The sequence below is a fragment of the Lolium perenne genome, chromosome 5 (genome assembly GCF_019359855.2).
Source record: "Lolium perenne isolate Kyuss_39 chromosome 5, Kyuss_2.0, whole genome shotgun sequence".
NCBI classification, from domain to species: Eukaryota; Viridiplantae; Streptophyta; class Magnoliopsida; order Poales; family Poaceae; genus Lolium; species Lolium perenne.
The window spans coordinates 162453566-162474165 of record NC_067248.2 but is presented as its reverse complement, the minus strand read 5'-3'; the positions used below and the strand labels follow the sequence as shown (position 1 = coordinate 162474165).

Genomic DNA, 20600 nt, shown 5'->3' with positions numbered 1-20600 from the left:
ATCAAGAGAGGAGGATGATACAATATGATCAAGGAGAGTGAAAGCTCTAAGCTTGGGGATGCCCCGGTGGTTCATCCCTTCATATTTCAAGAAGACTCAAGCATCTAAGCTTGGGGATGCCCAAGGCATCTCCTTCTTCATCGACAACATTATCAGGTTCCTCTACTGAAACTATATTTTTATTCCATCACATCTTATGCGCTTTACTTGGAGCGTCTGTATGTTTTAATTTTTGTTTTGTTTTAATAAAGTTGGATCCTAGCATTCATTGTGTGGGAGAGAGACACGCTCCTCTGTTGCATATGGACAAATATGTCCTTAGGCTTTACTCATAATATTCATGGCGAAGGTTGAAACTGCTTCGTTAAATTGTTATATGGTTCGAAACGAGAAATGCTATATGTGGTAATTGGTATAATATCTTGAATAATGTGATACTTGGCAATTGTTGTGCTCATGTTTAAGCTCTTGCATCATATACTTTGCACCTATTAGTGAATAAATACATAGAGCTTGCTAAAATTTGGTTTGCATGATTGGTCTCTCTAAGGTCTAGATATTTTCTAGTAAGGGTCGAACAACAAGGAAGACAGTGTAGAGTCTTATAATGCTTACAATATGTCTTTTATGTGAGTTTTGCTGTACCGGTTCATACTTGTCTTTGTTTCAAATAACCTTGCTAGCCTAAGCCTTGTATTGAGAGGGAATACTTCTCATGCATCCAAAATCCTTGAGCCAAACACTATGCCACTTGTGTCCACCATACCTACCTACTACATGGTATTTCTCCGCCATTCCAAAGTAAATTGCTTGAGTGCTACCTTTAAATTTCCATTCTTCGCCTTTGCAATATATAGCTCATGGGACAAATAGCCTAAAAACTATTGTGGTATTGAATATGAACTTATGCATCTTATCTCTTATAAGTTGCTTGTTGAGCGATAACCATGTTCCTGGGGACGCCATCAACTACCCTTTGTTGAATATCATGTGAGTTGCTATACATGTTCGTCTTGTCTGAAGTATGGGCGATTTACCATGAGTTGAATGGTTTGAGTATGCATATTGTTAGAGAAGAGCATTGGGACGCTAACTAAAGCCATGATCCATGGTGGAAGTTTCAGTTTTGGACAACTATCCTCAATCTCTTATGAGAATATTATTTGTTGTTGAATGCTTATGCATTAAAGAGGAGTCCATTATCTGTTGTCTATGTTATCCCGGTATGGATGTCTAAGTTGAGAATAATCAAAAGCGAGAAATCCAATGCGAGCTTTCTCCTTAGACCTTTGTACAGGCGGCATAGAGGTACCCCTTTGCGATACTTGGTTGAAACATATGTATTGCGATGATAATCCAGGTAATCCGAGCTAATTAGGACAAGGTGCGGGCACTATTGGTAATCTATGCATGAGGCTTGCAACTTGTAGGATATAATTTACATAATGCATATGCTTTGTTACTACCGTTGACAAAATTGTTTCTTGTTTTCAAAATAAAAGCTCTAGCACAAATATAGCAATCAATGCTTCCCTCTGCTAAGGGCCATTCTTCTACTTTTATGTTGAGTCAGTTTACCCACTTCTCTCCATCTTAAGAAGCAAACACTTGTGTTAACTGTGCATTGATTCTTACATACTTGCATATTGCACTTATTATATTACTTTTTGTTGACAATATCCATGAGATATACATGTTACAAGTTGAAAGCAACCGCTGAAACTTAATCTTCCTTTATGTTGCTTCAATGTCTTTACTATGAATTTATTGCTTTATGAGTTAACTCTCATGCAAGACTTATTGATGCTTGTCTTGAAAGTACTATTCATGAAAAGTCTTTGCTATATGATTCAATTGTTTACTCATTGTATTTACCATTGCTTCGAATCGCTGCATTCATTACATGTGCTTACAATAGTATGATCAAGATTATGATAGCATGTCAGTTCAGAAATTATCTTTGCTATCGTTTACCTACTCGGGACGAGTAGGAACTAAGCTTGGGGATGCTGATACGTCTCCAACGTATCGATAATTTCTTATGTTGCATGCTTGTTTTATGATGATACACACATATTTTATACATACTTTATGTCATATTTATGCATTTTCCGGCACTAACCTATTAACGAGATGCCGAAGAGCCAGTTGCTGTTTTTGCTGTTTTTGGTTTCAGAAATCCTAGTAAGGAAATATTCTCGGAATTGGACGAAATCAATGCCCAGGATCTTATTTTTCCACGAAGCTTCCAGAAGTCCGGAGGAGATACGAAGTGGGGCGACGAGGCGGCCACACAACAGGGCGGCGCGGCCCAGCCCCTGGCCGCGCGGCCCTAGCGTGTGGGCCCCTCGTGGCGCCCCTGACCTACCCTTCCGCCTACATAAGCCTTCGTCGATAATAGTTCCAGTACCGAGAGCCACGATACGAAAAACCTTCCAGAGACGCCGCCGCCGCCAATCCCATCTCGGGGGATTCAGGAGATCACCTCCGGCACCCTGCCGGAGAGGGGAATCATCTCCCGGAGGACTCTTCACCGCCATGGTCGCCTCCGGAGTGATGTGTGAGTAGTTCACCCCTGGACTATGGGTCCATAGCAGTAGCTACATGGTTGTCTTCTCCTAATTGTGCTATCATTGTTGGATCTTGTGAGCTGCCTAACATGATCAAGATCATCTATTTGTAATGCTACATGTTGCGTTTGTTGGGATCCGATGAATAGTGAATGCTATGTTATGTTGATTATCAATCTATTATCTATGTGTTGTTTATGATCTTGCATGCTCTCCGTTATTAGTAGAGGCTCTGGCCAAGTTTTACTTGTAACTCCAAGAGGGAGTATTTATGCTCGATAGTGGGTTCATGCCTCCATTAAATCTGGGACAGTGACAGAAAGTTCTAAGGTTGTGGATGTGCTGTTGCCACTAGGGATAAAACATCAATGCTATGTCTAAGGATGTATTTGTTGATTACATTACGCACCATACTTAATGCAATTGTCTGTTGTTTGCAACTTAATACTGGAGGGGGTTCGGATGATAACCTGAAGGTGGACTTTTTAGGCATAGATGCATGCTGGATAGCGGTCTATGTACTTTGTCGTAATGCCCAATTGAATTTCACAATACTCATCATAACATGTATGTGCATGGTCATGCCCTCTTTATTTGTCAATTGCCCAACTGTAATTTGTTCACCCAACATGCTATTTCTTATGGGAGAGACACCTCTAGTGAACTGTGGACCCCGGTCCATTCTTTTACATCGAATACAATCTAATGCAATACTCGTTCTACTGTTCTCTGCAAACATCATCATCCACACTATACATCTAATCCTTTGTTACAGTAAGCCGGTGAGATTGACAACCTCACTGTCATATTGGGGCAAAGTAATTTGGTTGTGTTGTGCAGGTTCCACGTTGGCGCCGGAATCCCTGGTATTGCGCCGCACTACACTCCGCCGCCATCAACCTTCAACGTGCTTCTTGGCTCCTACTGGTTCGATAAACCTTGGTTTCATACTGAGGGAAACTTACTGCTGTACGCATCACACCTTCCACTTGGGGTTCCCAACGGTCGCGTGTTGAACGAAGAGACACACGTCAACTACGCGCAGCACCTTTTCATTTTCATGTTTTAAACTTGTTCAAATCTTAGTCAAACTTATGATTTGACCAAGATTCAAATGAGCATAAAAATTGGGAGGAATGGTACATGTATTACAATTCAAGAAAACACAAGGTAACTTAAATACTTGGATGCCCCAAAGATGTGTGGAAGCCCAAAACAATGGCAAAACATGTGCACACACAGCATCCAATTCAAGTAGAACACATACCAGGCACCAATAGTTTGCCCTAAATTTGAAATCAAAGAGAAGGTGGTTAGAAAAAATCGAAATTGGCAAAGCAAAGCATGAAATCATGAATTTGTGATACACTATAGCTATGAAAAGTATAAAACAATGCATACCAAAATGATTTTTTAGAGGAATACTAGTTCAACTTATTTAATTTTATATTAGTAGCCAAAAATCGAACCAGTAGTTGGATATTTTTGAACTTGATCTATAGTAGTGGGCAAAACCCTAGATTAACCTATTTAATCATAGATTCGTAGGTCGATTTTTCTACTTTTTTATTATTACTATGCAGCACACGTGTGTTTGCCCGTCGAGTGAAACTCGGAGGAAGAGGGGTCACTCGGAAGGAGAGAAGAAGGGAGAGAATTATGGTGTCTCCCCTTTTTCGGGTGATGATGTTGACTGTTGTGCATCCCGAGGCGTCCTTCTGCGTGGTGGATAAACATAGTTCCGGGTTGGATTCCATCCTGCGCGAAGTATCTGCCTTACTTTGTTGCTTCATTGCTGAGCCGACAAGTGTGCAAAGGTGGTTGATGTCGATTTCCTCATCGTTTTTGGCCAGAAGCTCCGCATCTTTCATTATGTTATCCTTTGGAGTTGCGAGCGGCTGATGATTGGTGGGGCTATCAAAGTTGATCTTCCGAGGGCGAATGGCTTCCTGCCGGATCCTTTCTGCTTCCTTGCTGGCATTGCCTATGATCGACTCCCACCGCTCTCGGAGTGCTTTGGCCCGCTGCAAATATTCTACGGTAGTGCGCTCTTTCTCCTCGCCCCGTTCCAGCAACTCCTCCGCGTCTTACCTTTCTTCCAGCATTACTACATCGGTGTTGGAAAACCTTTCCACGGTAGCCAGCAGTTCCTTCCTTTTGGCTTCAAGAACTTCCGGGTCTGCGGCTTCTTCCGGAGTTATTGGCTTGGTTAAGATTTCCGAGTTCGAAATGGAACCCCGGCATGCCTGCCTAGCGAGCTCTTCTATGGACATGTCTTCCCCGTGTTCGAGGACACGTCCTTCTCCAGGATCCGGCACAATGCGATAGCGCATCCGTTGCGGGGTCTCCTGATTGTACGGGCCTGGAATTCTGGCGTCGGGCAGAGTCGCTTCTGCGTCAATTCCTTGCTCCAGCCCAGTTAAGGTCACGAGGACCTCCTTTGGCGGGGCGGATTCTGCCTCAGCTTTATCCTCATCCTCCAACTCCTTCATAACACGGTTGTATTCCTCTGTGTCCATGGAGGACACATCGTCAGATAGTGGGCTTAGTTGGTCAAGTATTGACTCTTCTTTGTCTCCGGCCTCCTCTTGCTGATCCGAAGCATTGTTGTTTGCGGCAACCTCTTGCTGATCCGGAGTGTTGCTGTTTCTGGCAGCCTCAACCTGCATGGGTCTAGCTCCATCCTGAGGAGGGGCGGTTCATGCGGTATGTGCGAGAAAGTGCATGAAGTGGCACCTTTGCTTCTCTAACATCTGGGAGACCCAGGCGGATCTGCGTTGGTCTTCCACCGTTATTTCCTGCTCAGGGGCGGATTTGGTGGGCTTTAAAAATTTCAGATCTAAGGCGGAATCTTCCTTAGGAAGTTCCTGCGTCTCAAATCGGATCTTCGCGACTGCGTCCTGCTCAGCGGTGGTCGCGTCAGCTTGACTTACCAAGGCGTTTCCGTCGGAATCGACGGTCTCGCCGATGAAGATGTGAATGCCGCCGATTGGGACGATGGAGAGCTTGATGGGGTCGGTCTTAGCCGGAATCCAGCACTCGTCCTGAGGGACGATCGGAAAGTTACCGGCGTAAAGGACGCACCCCATAGCGATGGAGTCGTTGAAGCTTCCCATGGTGGAACCCTCCCGGTTCGGGCCTCCAGACGCCGCTGGCCCCATGGTGGGCGCCAACTGTCGTTGCCTATTCGACGGTACCTCGGAGGAGGGATCCTCGCGAGGGGGAGAAGAAGTAGGGGCTATCGGGAGGAGAGTCCTCGGGACAGTGGTACGCGATTTACCCAGCTTCAGAACACCTACACGATGACAGGGTCTACTGCTACTTGTATGGAATTATCTCGACGCTTTCGCGTTGTTACAATGAGTTGTGGTTCTGCCTCTAGGGCTCCCAGAATCCGGCTTACAAAGGCGCCAGGATCTAGGGTTTACACAGAGAGTCCTAATCGGAATACAAGTCGCCTAACTACGGAATATTACATTGTCGTGCACGTCAAGGATCTGCCTTCACTTATACGCCGTACTGGATCCGGCTACCCCTGATGGGCCAGGCCAGATCCGACTTCCATAGTTGGTCGGTGGATCCGGCTCCTCGTTCCTGGGTTGGACTTCATCCATCTTGATCTACAGCAACTGGGCCGCCCAATGGGCCATACGCCACCATCAGCATCTATGGGCCACCCGGGCTTGCCGGATCTAGGCACTGTCGATGGTACACCCATGAAATATACCCACAATACCCCGTGTTGTAGGCATTGGACTCTTGTGCTGGCAGGTGTTGGCCAGGTCGGAAAAGTAGGCGGCAGGCAGAAAAGTTTACGTGAACAGCGTGCAGAGGGTGGGTCATGTGTGTCCAGCGGCCAGGATCCCAGATCCTATGAACCCCCACCCCCTCGAGGCCACAGTTTGGGCCACCCATGCTCGGTGACGCTACTTTCTGGACGTTCGTTGACGCTTAGAGGCCGTCTGTCACGATTTTTTCGAGCCCGAGCGGCCCAAAATGTGATATGTGACGCGAAAACACAAAAACATCACGAAAAATGACATTTGCTGATGGATTTCTCAAACGCATCCATGTTCCGTCATTGATACTCCAAGTTCTTATAGTGAACCTCCTTGGAGGCGTCGTCTTGATGGCACTAGACCACGCCTATTGTTGGATGTCTCGGATTGGAGTGCGGTTGATTTGTGTGAGGCATGGGGCCTTGGTTGGCGGTGAGTTGATGATGCATGTTGTTCCTTGCTTCAGGTGTTGTTCTCGTTGGTATGCCAAATGATCTCGGTGCTCAATTAAGCTTGAGGGTGTATGATGCTCTTATCCGAAGCTAGGTTAGTGAGTCGCGTTTCTCCGGTATCACGTTGTTCCCTATCGATGCCCCCTCCTCTTTTAGGGTCGCTATCAAGTGGCGATTAGAGGGCCAAGCTCTGAGGATGGAACCCATTGGCTTTGTCGACGAGATTGTGTTAGCAGTTTTATGTTTTTTCTTTTCTCTCCCTACCCTCCCCTGCTTAGTGTATTGTCGGTGTTGTTGCATTTTCTTCCATTTTTCAGTTTTGAGTCATTTTTACTCATTTGTTCCGCTTAATAGATGAAATCAACACCGATGCTGCTTTTCGTCAAAATAACAACGGCAAATGGTCAAAATCCAACTGATATGTAACCAGATCTCTACTACTTAACTGCATGATTCTTAAAAAAAACACTTAACTGCTTGGGCGATGGTTTGCAGTTGTGCATCACTATTTATTTATGATCTGTTTCTAAGCGAACCAGATAAGATGGTTTTGCATTTATAAACAGATGCAAAGTGTAGATATAGCATGAGCCACAACAAAAATGCTTGAGAGATTCGATAGGAACAAGTTAGAAAATAATACAATTCCATGATAAAGCAAGTCTCAATTTTAAACAGGTCATCTGAATTCCTAGCTCAGTGGTTTGCAATTTGAATACTAATTGTCTGCAGAAGACAGGCTAAACGCGGCAAATAATCAAGCTATGTCACAGGGTCTCTAGTTCTACAGTAGTACTATATATGTCACAGGCTTCATTTCAAATTCAAGCGATTAATTTGGCAATCACACAAGTCACTGAACACTCAAATTACCAAGGCACGACAAAACAGTACTAAATTCGAAATGAGATAGCTATTACTGAACATATGTCTCACCAAATATCGTCTTGCCCGATCGATGGTTAGATAGCATGGCAACAACAAATTGCATAAACAGCCTCATACAGCACACAAACACATACCACACTGCTCAGAGCTCTTTGGCGTGCAGGTTGAAGGGCAAATAGTGACCAGAACTGGAAATGAAAGGATCTATATGACTTCAAACAAACTTGCACCAATGCCTTAGGACATACGAGTCGCCACCCTGCATTATACAAATGGCAGAATTATCAGCTATACAAAATTTGGAGTGAATCAAACAAATATAATTTTACAAGAAAACAAGAGCTGGTAGTAAAAGATTAAACTGACATGTAGCGAGAACATTAAGTATGTTTTGTGGAACAGAAAACCGGACAAATGCTCAATCACCACATGAAAGAATTCTTTTAAGAGCTCTATGAAATACTGAGACATGCCGAGTATGATGACAAGAAAACTGAACTATATCGGGGATCTGACTGAAAGTCTACGAAATAAAATTAACAAACTGAGACCATCAGTTGATTTTACGCAGTGAAGATTGCAAGGTAAATACTTAATCAATAATCAACGATGAACAACACATGTATAATCATATGCATGTTTGACACCAGCAATATCCTTTCCAGAATTTATTTGATATTCGAAATGACCAAATTTTACAAAACACAGCGACACAGTTGTACGCTTGCTAACTATACAGCTCAGTGGCACTGTGGAATTCGACATGACTAATAAAGAATGCATACTCCACCCAAGTCACTACAACAGAAATAGTATCTAAGAGAAGTATAGAACAAACACATTAAGGCACGCACTAAATGGGATGGCTGACAATGTTGATTTCTCAGGCATAAGATTCAGGAACAGCTAAAGGTCAAGTGGCAAACTTGGAACAAGCCTAAGCCCACAAAATTCCCAGAATAACAATCACCCTACATTTTAGAATTGCAAATCAAAAAGAAATAAAGACAGATGAGAGTAAGAGAACTTAAACACCAACTGGCAAAATTCTAATGTCAGAACAAACATTACAACCCAGAAGCAACGGCACTGGTTTTCCTCCCTTTTGAAAATAAAAGCATGATAGCTACCGGAACATTAGCCCTGGTGGCAGAATTACCACTTGAAGTGACAATAATGCATGACATCAAACTTCAATCAAACCATTTATCAACAATTCAGACGTTTGAGAGCATCTGGGATACAATACACGTACAACACCAGGATAGGATCATGAACATGTGCAGAAACTAATACTATGAACCATGTGGCAAAATTAGTGAGATAGTAAAAAAATATGTCATTAACCCTTATAGCTCCAGCATATATAATTACTAAACAACAGGAACTGTGACTAAAAGTTCAGAACTTCAAAAATAGACTTTATTTTGGAAAGTTTGCCACCCACTCTTGTCGCTTTGAGCACAGTCACTTCCATATCATGCAAGACGGAACTCCCTACTATAACCACCAAACAAATCCTAGAGAAAAAATGGATACATCTGTGCTTCCAAAGCAAACGCAATGCATCTACATAGAAATGATATGAGTAGCATAGGGGAAGCAAACATTGTCAGAACAAACATTACGACCCATAAGCAACGGCACAGGTCTTCCTCCCTTTTGAAAAGAAAAACATGATAGTTACAGGAACATTGGCATTGCCGACAGAATTACCTATCATGTACTCCCTCCGTTCCATATTAGTTGTCTCTGATTTTAGTACAAAGTATACTAAACGAGCGACAACTAATATGGAATGGGAGGGAGTACTAAACAAAAATGGTCACTTGGAGTGACTATAATGCATCACATCAAACGTCAGTCATACTGTTTACCAACAATTAAGAGGTTTGAGAACATCTAGGATACTACCTCGGTTCTATTTTAATCGACGCGGGCATCTACTAGCAGCATGCAAATACTCAACTAAGGCCCGCGTCAATTAAAAGCGTACGGAGGGAGTTCAATACAAGTCCAACACCAGGATAGGATCATGAACATGTGCAAAAACTATAAACCATGAGCCATGTGGGCTGCCGCAAAATTAGCAAAATAGCAAAAATATGTCATTAACCCTTATAGTTCCAGCATATATAATTACTAAACAACAGGAATTGTGACCAGAACTTCAGAACTTCAAAAAATAGACTTAATATTGGACAGATGCCACCCACGCTTATCGCTTTGAGCACAATCACTTGGTATCAAGCAAGAAGAACTCCCTACTATAACCCCTGCACAAATCCTAGAAAAAATTGGATATAATTGAGCTTCCAAAGCAAACACAATGCAACAAATTTCTCTAGGCAAGAACAACACATAGAAATGATATGAGTACCATAGAGAGGAAGCAACATTGCTCCACAAAAAAGGAAAAAAAGACAGGGAAGGCGGTCTTACAGATAACCGAATTCATCAGTACTCTGGAGCAAGGAAGGCGGGCGGCCATGCGAGGAAGTAGGCGAAGATGGGGTGTCCATAATCCTTGCCAGTTTCCGTGGACAGGCGCTCCAGCTTGCCCGTACCCGGATGGAACGAGTAGCGCCCGCTGCCGAGCGTGTTGATGAAAACCTTCCCTGAGCGACCGGGGTCCATGTCGCTGGGCCAGACGTTAAGGGTCCTGATCTCCGGGTCGCTTGGCAGGCCAGGGATCATGTTGCAGAGCGCGCGCATGTCCACAATGTTCCTCTCCAGGTCCCAGCCTTTGTCGCTCCACCTGGACTCCCCGCGCACCCAGAGCTGCACATGGCTGTCGCCCTCGGTGACCATGCAAAGCCGCCCGTCTTCCGGCGTCTCGCCGATACGGTACTTTGAGAAATTGTACCCCACCTCGGCCGGCACCGGCAGGTAGGAGAACTGGAGCGTGGAAGGGTCCAGCGAGAGGATGCGGTCGGTGGAGTTGCAGATGTGCCAGTAGATCTTCCCGGCGGCGTGCACGCAGCGGCCCTCGAACCACCAGGGGTGGAAATCGACGGAGATGTCCACGGCCCGCGGGAGCGCGCGCCAGCTGCAGTGGCCGTCGTCGACGGACGCGACCCAGGCGCGCGGGTGGCCCTCGTCGATGGCGAAGCAGATGGCCTCGAAGCAGAGCTTGCTGGGGTGCGCGCGGGAGAGGAGCGCGGAGCCGACGTAGTGCCTGGATTTGCGCCAAACGCGGTCGTCGGGCACCGTGCCGCGTGGAGGCGGCGGGAGGAGCGCGCGGCGGCGGGTGGCCGGGTCGAGGACGAGGAAGCGGGGAAGGATGCCCTTGGGGAGGTTGACGGCCGGTTGGAGGAGGAGGAGGCCCTGGTGGGAGTCGTAGAGCTGGAAGTCGGAGGCGTCCGGGGCGAAGTCGAGGGAGAGGCGCGGGACGGAGGCGTCGAGGGGAACGAACACGGCGTCGTCGTGGGTTCGCTCGGTTTCCATGGGGTGGACGAAGTAGCCGAGGAGAGGAGGGGCGCGGGCGCGGCAACGTGAGGCCAGGCGGCGCCAGCGGTGGCAGGCGAGGGCGGCGCGGAGGAGGTCGGCCGGGGAGAGACGGCGGAGGATGTCGCGGAGGTGGTCCTCCGGGAGGGCATCGATGGCCGGCGTAGTCTTAGGCTCTACCGGCGGCGGGGTGGAGGAAGATGGTGTTTCGGTTTTGGCTTTGCATCTGCGCTTCCGGACCATTGTGGGGACTGGGGAGGGTTCTGCAGAGGGACTCGAGATGAGCAAGCACGATGTGTTAATAATACCACGGACCTCTGATTTTTGTAGCGTTTTGGCAAGAAAAGCCTTGGGAAACTATTTCCGAATTTTGAATTGGTGATGTCGTTTGCTGTGAAATGTGTACGTATAGACCACTAAAAAATAACCCAGAAATGCTATCAAATTGGGTCCCTTGGGTGTAAAAAAGATCCTTTGTGTGTTGAATTTCTTGCCGCTGGCTTACCGCTCAGATAATCAAAAGGCGGTGGCAACCGCTCCCTCCTATCTCCACCGGCAAGGGCGCTGGTCTAGCGGCAGAAGTGAGGGGGATCTTGTTCCTCCGCTTTGTAGTTAAGATTAGGGCTTGTCTGTTATGGTGGTTGGATGGTGGGAGCGTGGCCTGAGCAAATAAATTTACCTCAACTCTACTCCCACAACGGCAACTTTTATGGCGACGTTTCGGAATTGATGGCAACGTGTGATTGTCGATCATTCAGATCGACATCGTGGTCTTCTCGCCGCTTCTTCGGATCTAGCAAGATCTATTTCTCGACGTGTCACTGGCGATAGTGCTCTTTTGGATCTACAATGGTGGAGGATCGACGTCTCTTCCAACACGCGTCTAGGCGGCGTTGGAATTTGGCGGCGGCCACTAGATTCGGCGAGTGCAAGAAACCCTAAGGAGAGTTTTGTATTTATCTATCCTTCAGAATTTTTTATGCAATGTTTCAATGACAAATGTTTTCTCCTGGTATGTCTACTAGTTTCCACGTTTGTTTACTCGTGTAACTTGATTTTCTATTAATTACGTGGTTGGTCTCAGAAAATGATAATCAAAAGGCTCTCAGGTGAGTGGAAAAATAATTTAATTAAAACTATTAAGCTGAAGCTCTACCGGTTTCGTTAAGACATAGAAAATATAATTATACATTTTAGATGAGAACAAAAAAGTTGACAAAATGCGATTAAATAATTAAATTGCCACGAGTAGCTAGATTAGGGTTTAGAAGGTCTCGACTCGGCCATTTATAGAACATCCTAAGTTTTCTCAAAATGCATATGTTTTTCTAAATCAAGGCATTTCATAGAACAATGGACATGCACTGACAAAAATTTGTCAGATTGATTTATCTGTTCACTTTACAAATTATTTGGTTCCCTTGATATCCCTCTACGACTATCCTTTTTTAGAGGAGGTACTACAAGAAACTCTCATTGCTTGTAGTGAAAGACTTGATACTTCTATAGATAAGAGCATCTCTAACAGAGCCCGTAAACCACGCCGGAGCCGTATTTTTCCGGCCGATTTACAGGTTCCGGTCGAAAGTGGCGCAGAACAGAGACTGAACTCGCCGTTCGGCCCGAAAAACTTTTTCAGGGGCCCGAAAATTTTTAGACTCGACCCCTACTAATACAGACCAAAGGGTGGTTTACAGGATGAAAACTGAACGGACTTCTCCAGCGCCGCCGTCCGTACAATCGCCTCCAGCCGCCGATTTCTGGCTGATTTGCTAAAATTGTGCGACGACGACCAAGCTCGTGGCTGTAGACGAGACGTGCGGCGGGCGTACACAGCAGGCCATGGCGCGACGAGATGGCGGACAGGCTGCGCAGCACGGCTGCATACGCGCGGCAAGAGCAGCAGCTAGCCGCTGCATCGCGCGCGGCCAGGAGCCAAGAGCTGCTAGCACATACGCGTGCAGCCAAGAGCTGCAGCGAGCAGCAGCAATCATTCCAAAGCTAGCATCAATTTCATCGTGGAGCAAGGCGGAGCGGAGCAATTACGGTCGTGTCTGGCCGCGTCTGATCCGAAGCTCGTGGCTGTAGCCGGGAGCGCGGCCACCGGCCTGCGTGGGGAGATCTATGCAGCGGCCGGACAGTTCTCGTGAAGAAGATGTTGATTTTTCGAATATTCCGTTTTTCGGTTATAGTTTACGGTGTCTGTTCTGCGCCAGTCGTTTTACGACCTGTAAACACGTTTTCGGAAGACTGAACTCGAGTTTTTCGGTTTGCACTTTTACAGGCTCTGTTAGAGATGCTCTAAGAATGTTAGCATCGCAACAACTCGGTTATTTGACAAAACATGAAAGCGCTCACATATATCAGTTGGGATTATCTTGCCCATTACTTGGCCTACTTGGTTGAGAACACCCATATTGCAACTGCAGTAGGTGTTGGAAAAGAGTAGATATTTGTGTAGTTCATCAAAATTTAGGGAACACCTTACTTTAAACCAAAGATTAAAGATTGATTGATTATGTGGTGTTTGACTTGTGCTTTTGATGTCAACCTGAATAATGAACTTTGGTTTGTATGGAATTTTTGTGTTGACGTACATCACAACATTGAACTATGGTATGTATAATTTTGGATTTTGATCTAGTACTCCATGTCCACATCCATATATGTTGGACTATCAGATGTACTGGATCCAATATAGCTAAGTAATGTTTGGTATATTGTTAAACTATTATGTTGGTGTATGGAGTTCAAGATTAGTTCCTATTTTAGAATTTGATTGTTGTTTCGTATATTATGTTTGGCTATATATAATGTTGAGCTTTAATTTAAATTTTGAACTACAATTTTCCATACCAAATTTGATATATTTATGTTACCAAAATCACATGGTATAGGGGTAAACTCACCCCCTATGTCAAAGAGGGCACCACAATAACTCACCCCCTATTGTACGCATGAGAGCAGTGCTCAAGATAAGCTGCAAGGTTGTACTATCATGCTACCCGTATTTAATGAGAGCAGTGCTCAAGATAAGCTGCAAGGTTGTATCATGCTACCCGTATTTAATATTTTGTTTTAAACGAAGGCAAAAGCTTTATCTTAATCTATTTATTAAGTAGAAGTTTTACAAGAAATTAAAAGTTTGTGTCCCCGTATTCAATACGTATGCCTACGAATGCAGGTTAAATGGGCAGGAGAGCAGCATATCATTGCCATGAGTATTCACAATGCCCCGCTGCAGTTTTGAGAATATCATGGCATCTAGTTCATATGATACATAAATAACAAACTGATAACATTGCTCAGTGAGTCTAGTACTTCCTTCGATTTATAATAACTGTTGGAGTTTTAGTTTTAATTTATCCAAATTTAGAAAAAAAAAACCAGATATTTATTATGGATCGGATAGGAGTACCACATAATAATGAGGTAATGACTCTTGTTCAGAGCGAAGGGCGGAGTAAATAACGATCTCGGTAAACCCACAGGTGAAAGATGTGAGCCGACTTCAAACGAAATACGTCCTGATACACCTGGCCTCCGGAGTCACCAACCTGGTTCAGGGAAATCACGGAATTATATATCACACAAAATTCCATGTGGATCAAATAAAACAGTTAAAAATGTGTGAACAAATAGGATGTGCATGCGGTAAAAACACAACTGATCTGTAACCTGAACTCCACTCTTGTGAACAAATAGGATGGGCAGCCGGTCATAACCCAACTGATATGTAACCTGAACTCTACTCTGGTACTAAATGGTACGAGCTCCCGATCCATATTAACTGGTGCTTAGTACAATGTTACACTAAATCATGGTCACTTATTATGAATCGGACGGAATATTAAAAATTCAAAGTAGGTACTCTTCCAGTGATATATATTCTTTAACTGAAAGAACATTCTAACAGAGCACACACATTCAGACGAACTGAAAAAAATACTGAGAATTAGAAGAGCCCTAGTAGAAGCTGCAGATTTGAACCATAAAGGTACAAGTTGGTTTCTCAAAAAAAGGCAAGAAATATGTTGCTTACCCTAGTGAGATGATGAGTAGCATATAAATAGTTCGTAGAAATTTTTATGAAACAAGATTTTTTTTTTTTTTGAAACAAGGTTTTGTAAAAGTTTCACAGGGCCCGGTATATCCTTGTTAGTTTGTTAACTGGTAAGGTAAGAGGAGTAAAAGGGGACACTGGTAACTGTTAGTACAGAACCTAAATGAACAGTATGGATTAATACCACTCACAGATGATGAAATGAATATAGGATGGATTACATTTATTTCCAGCTCTTGCTCTCTTTTTTGACACAGAGCAAAATACGTTAATGGCTACGGGCCTATGCCCACTTGGCATAACAAGTAGCAATGTTTTTTACTTACAGAAAATGGAAACTTCCATTTCTAGTTGTATAGTACATTAAGAAATATCATTATTTGACCCTTCAACAAATCAGGGTGCATGCATTACACAGATTTTGCATACTAACTATATCTATTGGCCCGCCGTTCTCATGGGGAGTTAAGACAAATGCAATAAGAAGTACTTGTTTAAGAGCTAATATTCCTGTTGCAATAATAAATATAATGTTTTGTATAACTGCTAACATATGGCAGATTCCGTGCATATGAATTATACATTCTAATTAATATCCTGCCACACAAATAATTTGGTGGCAGATATATTAGCTCCAACCATGCAACAGCCATCCAAGGGCAGAATGAAAGCCAACATGTAGCAAAACAGGGGGATAAACCTCATTACAAATTACAATCCGTAAAATGGTGAGAAATGATGGCAATGGTGCAATCTCCGAAATAGGAAGCATAGATGTTTCAAGACCCAACTGATATGTAACCAGAACTCTATTCAGTTACTTGGTATCAAAAATTCAGAACAGACATGAGTAGCCACTCTTTCGAGTCAAATATTTTCTTTAACTGGAAGAACTTACTTAGAACGTGCACACATTCAGATGAGCCGGGAAAAATTCTGATAATTATGAGAAGAGTATAATATAAATGGGAGGATCATTGATGTTTCCAGCTTCGCTCTCTGTTTTCTGATTCGGGATCAATCCGTTAATGCTTGAGATCAGTTGGCACAGCAAGTAGCACTTCATTTTTAGTTGTTCAGGACCATAACAAATACTCTAGCAATATTGGATCCTTCAACAAGTAATGGTGCATGCATCACATAGATTTTGCATGCTATATCTATTCGCCCGCGCCATTTACATGGAAACTTAGAATAAATGCAAGCAAATTTTTTGTTTAGGAGCTAATATTCCTGATGCAAACATATAAAAGTACTAATTTGTATAACTGCTAATATTTGGCAGATTCCATGCATGTGCTAATATGGTACTACAAAATTTGCAATCATGAACGAGCCATCATTGAAACAATAGTTTATGGTATAATCATAAGCCCACCCCTGTATTTCACAGGTCTGAGGTTTGCCCAAAACCCCATTATACTAATCTACTAGAATTTGAGAAATGATATTCCTGGAAATAACAACACTCTAATGCAAGTCACTTAAAGGGACCATAATGCATGGGATGGCATAAAAATTAGTTGCAATTGTGAAAGCTTTGGAATGGGAAACACAACAGATCAGGATATGGCATGAACACTTCCTATTTTGAGGAAAAGGTAGGATATGATCATGTACATGTAGCACAAATGGAGAAGCTATAATTATCTCAAACCATCGAATTACTTGGTACAGAAGAGACCACCTGCCCCAATTCATTGACAAAAAGGACCACCTGTGAGGCAAATTGACAAAAAAGACCACCTTGTGTGTGGCGGCAGCGCCCCCAGGCGACACGTGGAGGGTGCCGCCGGACTTGGTGACGGCAAACCGGGGGCGGTGGGGTGGAAGAAGTATGCCATATCCTGCACAAATGCCATAATTATCTCAAACCAACAGGAATTGAGAAACACTGATCAGAACATGTATTTTCGAATTACTTGGTACAAATCCTAGAATATATGGATACTCTTGTCTTGTGCTTCCAGGGCTACTAGCTGCCCTGCTTCAAACCCCATGAAGATATGATCTTACGCACATCCAGCAACATACTCAAGGCAACCACATGGAAAATGATAGGCGAAAGTATGGCATGGATGAACAAAAATGGCATATTTTGCACAAGAGTCAGTGAGGTTTTAGCAGTTACCAGAAGGTTGATCAGTGCTCTGGAGCGAGGAATGCAGGCGGCCACGCGAGGGTGTAGGCGAACATGGGGTGCCCGTAGTTCTTGCCACGCTTCGTCGCCAGGCGCTCCATCTTGCGAGTGTTGAGATCCAAGGAGTAGCGGCCGTACCCCCAGGTCCTGATGAATGCCTTCCCTGTGCGGCCGGCGTCCAAGTCGCTGGGCCAAACGCTCCAGAACCTGTGCTTGTCGTCGTGCTTGGGCAGGTCTGGCACTTGATCGTAGACCACGTCCATGTCCATGATCACCCTCTCGAGAACCCAGCCGTTGTCGCTGTCGCTCATTCCTCCGGCCTCGCCGCGCACCCAGAGCTGGAGCTGCTGATTGGCCACGGCCAGGATGCAAAGCCTCCCGTCCTCCGGCGTCTCCCCGATGCGGAACGTGCAGAAGTGGTCGGCCAGGAAGTCGGGCACCAGCATGTCGGAGAAGCGCAGCGTGGCGGGATCCAGCGCGAGCAGGCGGGCGGAGTTGCAGATGTGCCAGTACATCTTCCCGGCGGCGTGCACGCAGCGGCCCTCGAACCAGTAGGGGTCAAAATCGACGGAGATGTCCGTGGCTCGCGGGAGCGCGCGCCAGACGCACTTGCCGTCGTTCACAGTGGCGACCCAGGCGCGCGGATGCCCGCCGTCGAGGGCGTAGCAGAGGGCCTCGAAGCAGAGCCTGCCCGGGTGCGCACGCGAGAGAAGCGCGCAGCCGACGTAGTGCCTGGAGCTGCGCCAGCGGCGGTCGTCGGGCAGCGTGTCGCGCGGCGGCGCTGGGAGGAGCGCTCGGCGACGGGTGGCGGGGTCAAGGACGAGGAGGCGGGGGAGGACCCCGTCGGGTAGCTGCATGGCCGGGTGGAGGAGCAGGAGGCCTTGGTGGGAGTCCATGAGCAAGAAGCGGTCGGCGTCCGGAGCCAAGTCGAGGGAGAGGCGCGGGGAGGAGGCGTCGAAGGGAGCGAAGGCGGCGTGGGGATCGAAATCCTTGCAGAAGGGCTGGGGCGACGGCAAACCGGGGGCGGTGGGGTGGAAGAAGTAGCCGAGGAGAGGAGCGGAGCGGGGGAGGCAGCGTGAGGCGGCGCGGCGCCAGCGGTGGCAGGCGAGCGCGGCCCGGAGAAGGTCGGCGACAGAGAGGCGGCCAAGGATGTCGCGGAGGGCGTCCTCGGCGAGGACATCGTTGGTCGCCGGTGCCGACGCCTCCGGCTCCACCGGCGGTGCGGGAGGAACCGAGGTGGAGAAAGGTGGGGTTTTGGTCTTGGTCTTGGCTTTCTTTTTGGTTTTGGCTCTGTTCTTGTGCGGCATGGTTGGAGTTGTGCGTCTGAAGCAGAGTGACTACACACCTTTGTGTTATAGAGGTTTTGGGATCAGTCTCCATCCGTCCGTAGGGGCGCCGGCACCTCCGTTTGGAAGCGCCGGCACTGCATCCTCCATTTAGGGGAGTTGTTTCCACACCGGCGCACCCAAAACGGCGCTTCCAATAGATATTTTGAATTAAAATCATAAATAAATGCATAGAAAATTGAATAAGAAACATTTTATTCCACAAACTAATACATAATTGGGACCGTGGTTTACATGAAGATATAGTTTGGAATATGGTTTTTCACAAACTAATACATAGTTTGAACCATGGTTGACACAAATATAAAACATTGCAAAAAAAACTAAATCTAACTAGGTCGGTCATCGCAGGTTTCGTGTGTTCACTGCCAAGAAAGAACACTCGAGGGCACACCCAGTCACCCAAACTGGAAAATCCAGCTGGCGAGGGTGCCCCTGTTGGTTCTTTTGAGGAAGAACATCCAAAAACATGCGAGCAGATATTCGCTGCGAATAAACAACACTCGTCGGTCGTCGTCCTCCTCGGCGCTATCAACGTGGTAGTTCCGGCGGCAACGCGTCTTGTTGAAGACATTCACGCTCATGTCCGTGTCGCCAAAGTAGGAGAACACGAGCACGAAGCCGGCTTGGAGGCTGTGATGGCGCGCGAACTTCTCCCAGCCGATGTGGAGGTATGCCGCACGCGTCGTAGATCACGTCCACGATCCACCGGTAGTAGCCGCACGAATCCTCCCGCAGATGCAGCGTGCCCGGGCGGTCGTCGCCGGCGACGAAGTTGGCGAAGGTGTCCGACAGCCTCTGGATGCCGCGTGGGTCGCCCTTGAGGACGAGGACGAACTTGAACATCACGAGCCCCTCCTCATCCATCTCCGACGATGAAGAGGACGACGTCGCAGGCGATGGCGTGCGTGCACCTCTGTCGCGGCCACGACCACGGCCGCGACCTCGGCCTCGACCAGACATGGCGTCGTCTTTTCAGATGGTGGCGGCTAGGGTTGGGGAGAGAGGGGCTAGGATTTGTGTGTGAGAGGAACGATGAGAGACTGCCTTTTTATAGGCCGGACGGAGGCGGGGGAGCGGAGGAGCGGTGGCGCTCATTAACGGCGGCACAAAGAGCAAGGCGCGCGCGACGGGACGGTTCGCTGCGCATCTGCGGAAACTGCACCACCGCTGCGCCCCAATAACTCCCGTCGCGAGGTAGGCGACGGTTAGGTTAAAATTGAATGAGCCGCTGACGCGTCGACCCCGCCACTCCCCGCTGGCGTCGACTTTTGGGATGTGTGGCTGACAGGCGGCTCCCACGCCCAAATATTTCAGCCTCGCGAGGCAACGGCGTGTCCGATTCGCGCCGTTGGCGAAGGGGCTTACACGGGGTTGCCGGTGATTCTATTGGGCTCCAAAATTGGCTGGCGCCGTATGGGGCGCGCCGGTGCGAGATCATTTGCCCGGCCCCCAAATTGCTATCGGACCGCCGGTGGAGATGCTCTTACCAATTACTAATTATTAGTCTTTCTTATTACTCTTACACATGTTATCGGATTTTGATCTCGGAAACATCAAATGTAGCCCGTGCTACATGCTGCCCGGTTTTGTTTTTCCTTTTTCAAACTTCAAAATTTCTGATTCAAAGTTTCAAAAAAAATCGAAAAAATATTACGACATAGAGAATGTTGAAATCTATCGGTGTGAAAAAAATTCATATTGAAATACATCATATATTGCCCTCGGTAAAAATAACAAAGTCTCACAAAATGACGAAATCGTGATTTTAGTGTACTGTTTATTATGTTCACCAGTGCTGAAATCAACATTTGTTATTTTTGCCGAGCCTAAAATACAATATATTTAAATCTGAAAATTTGCACACCAATAGATTTCAATATTCTTGACGTCAACATACTTATTTCGAATTTTT

At 46.1% G+C, this 20600-nt stretch overlaps 2 protein-coding genes across 2 annotated transcripts; both read right to left on the bottom strand.

The window, feature by feature from the left end:
* Positions 1–7695: 7695 nt before the first annotated feature.
* On the bottom strand, positions 7696–11416 carry LOC127300441 (uncharacterized). Its single transcript, XM_051330545.1, has 2 exons — positions 10132–11416; positions 7696–7948 (listed from the first exon to the last, which is right to left on the bottom strand). The coding sequence occupies exon 1, from the start codon at positions 11377–11379 to the stop codon at positions 10147–10149; it is 1233 nt and encodes a 410-aa protein (XP_051186505.1). The 5' UTR covers positions 11380–11416; the 3' UTR covers positions 7696–7948; positions 10132–10146.
* Positions 11417–14513: 3097 nt separating this feature from the next.
* Positions 14514–18651, bottom strand: LOC127300440 (uncharacterized). The gene is made up of 2 exons (XM_051330544.1): positions 17331–18651; positions 14514–14693 (listed from the first exon to the last, which is right to left on the bottom strand). Exon 1 carries the CDS (start codon positions 18644–18646, stop codon positions 17342–17344), a length of 1305 nt encoding a protein of 434 aa, XP_051186504.1. The 5' UTR covers positions 18647–18651; the 3' UTR covers positions 14514–14693; positions 17331–17341.
* Positions 18652–20600: the final 1949 nt, after the last annotated feature.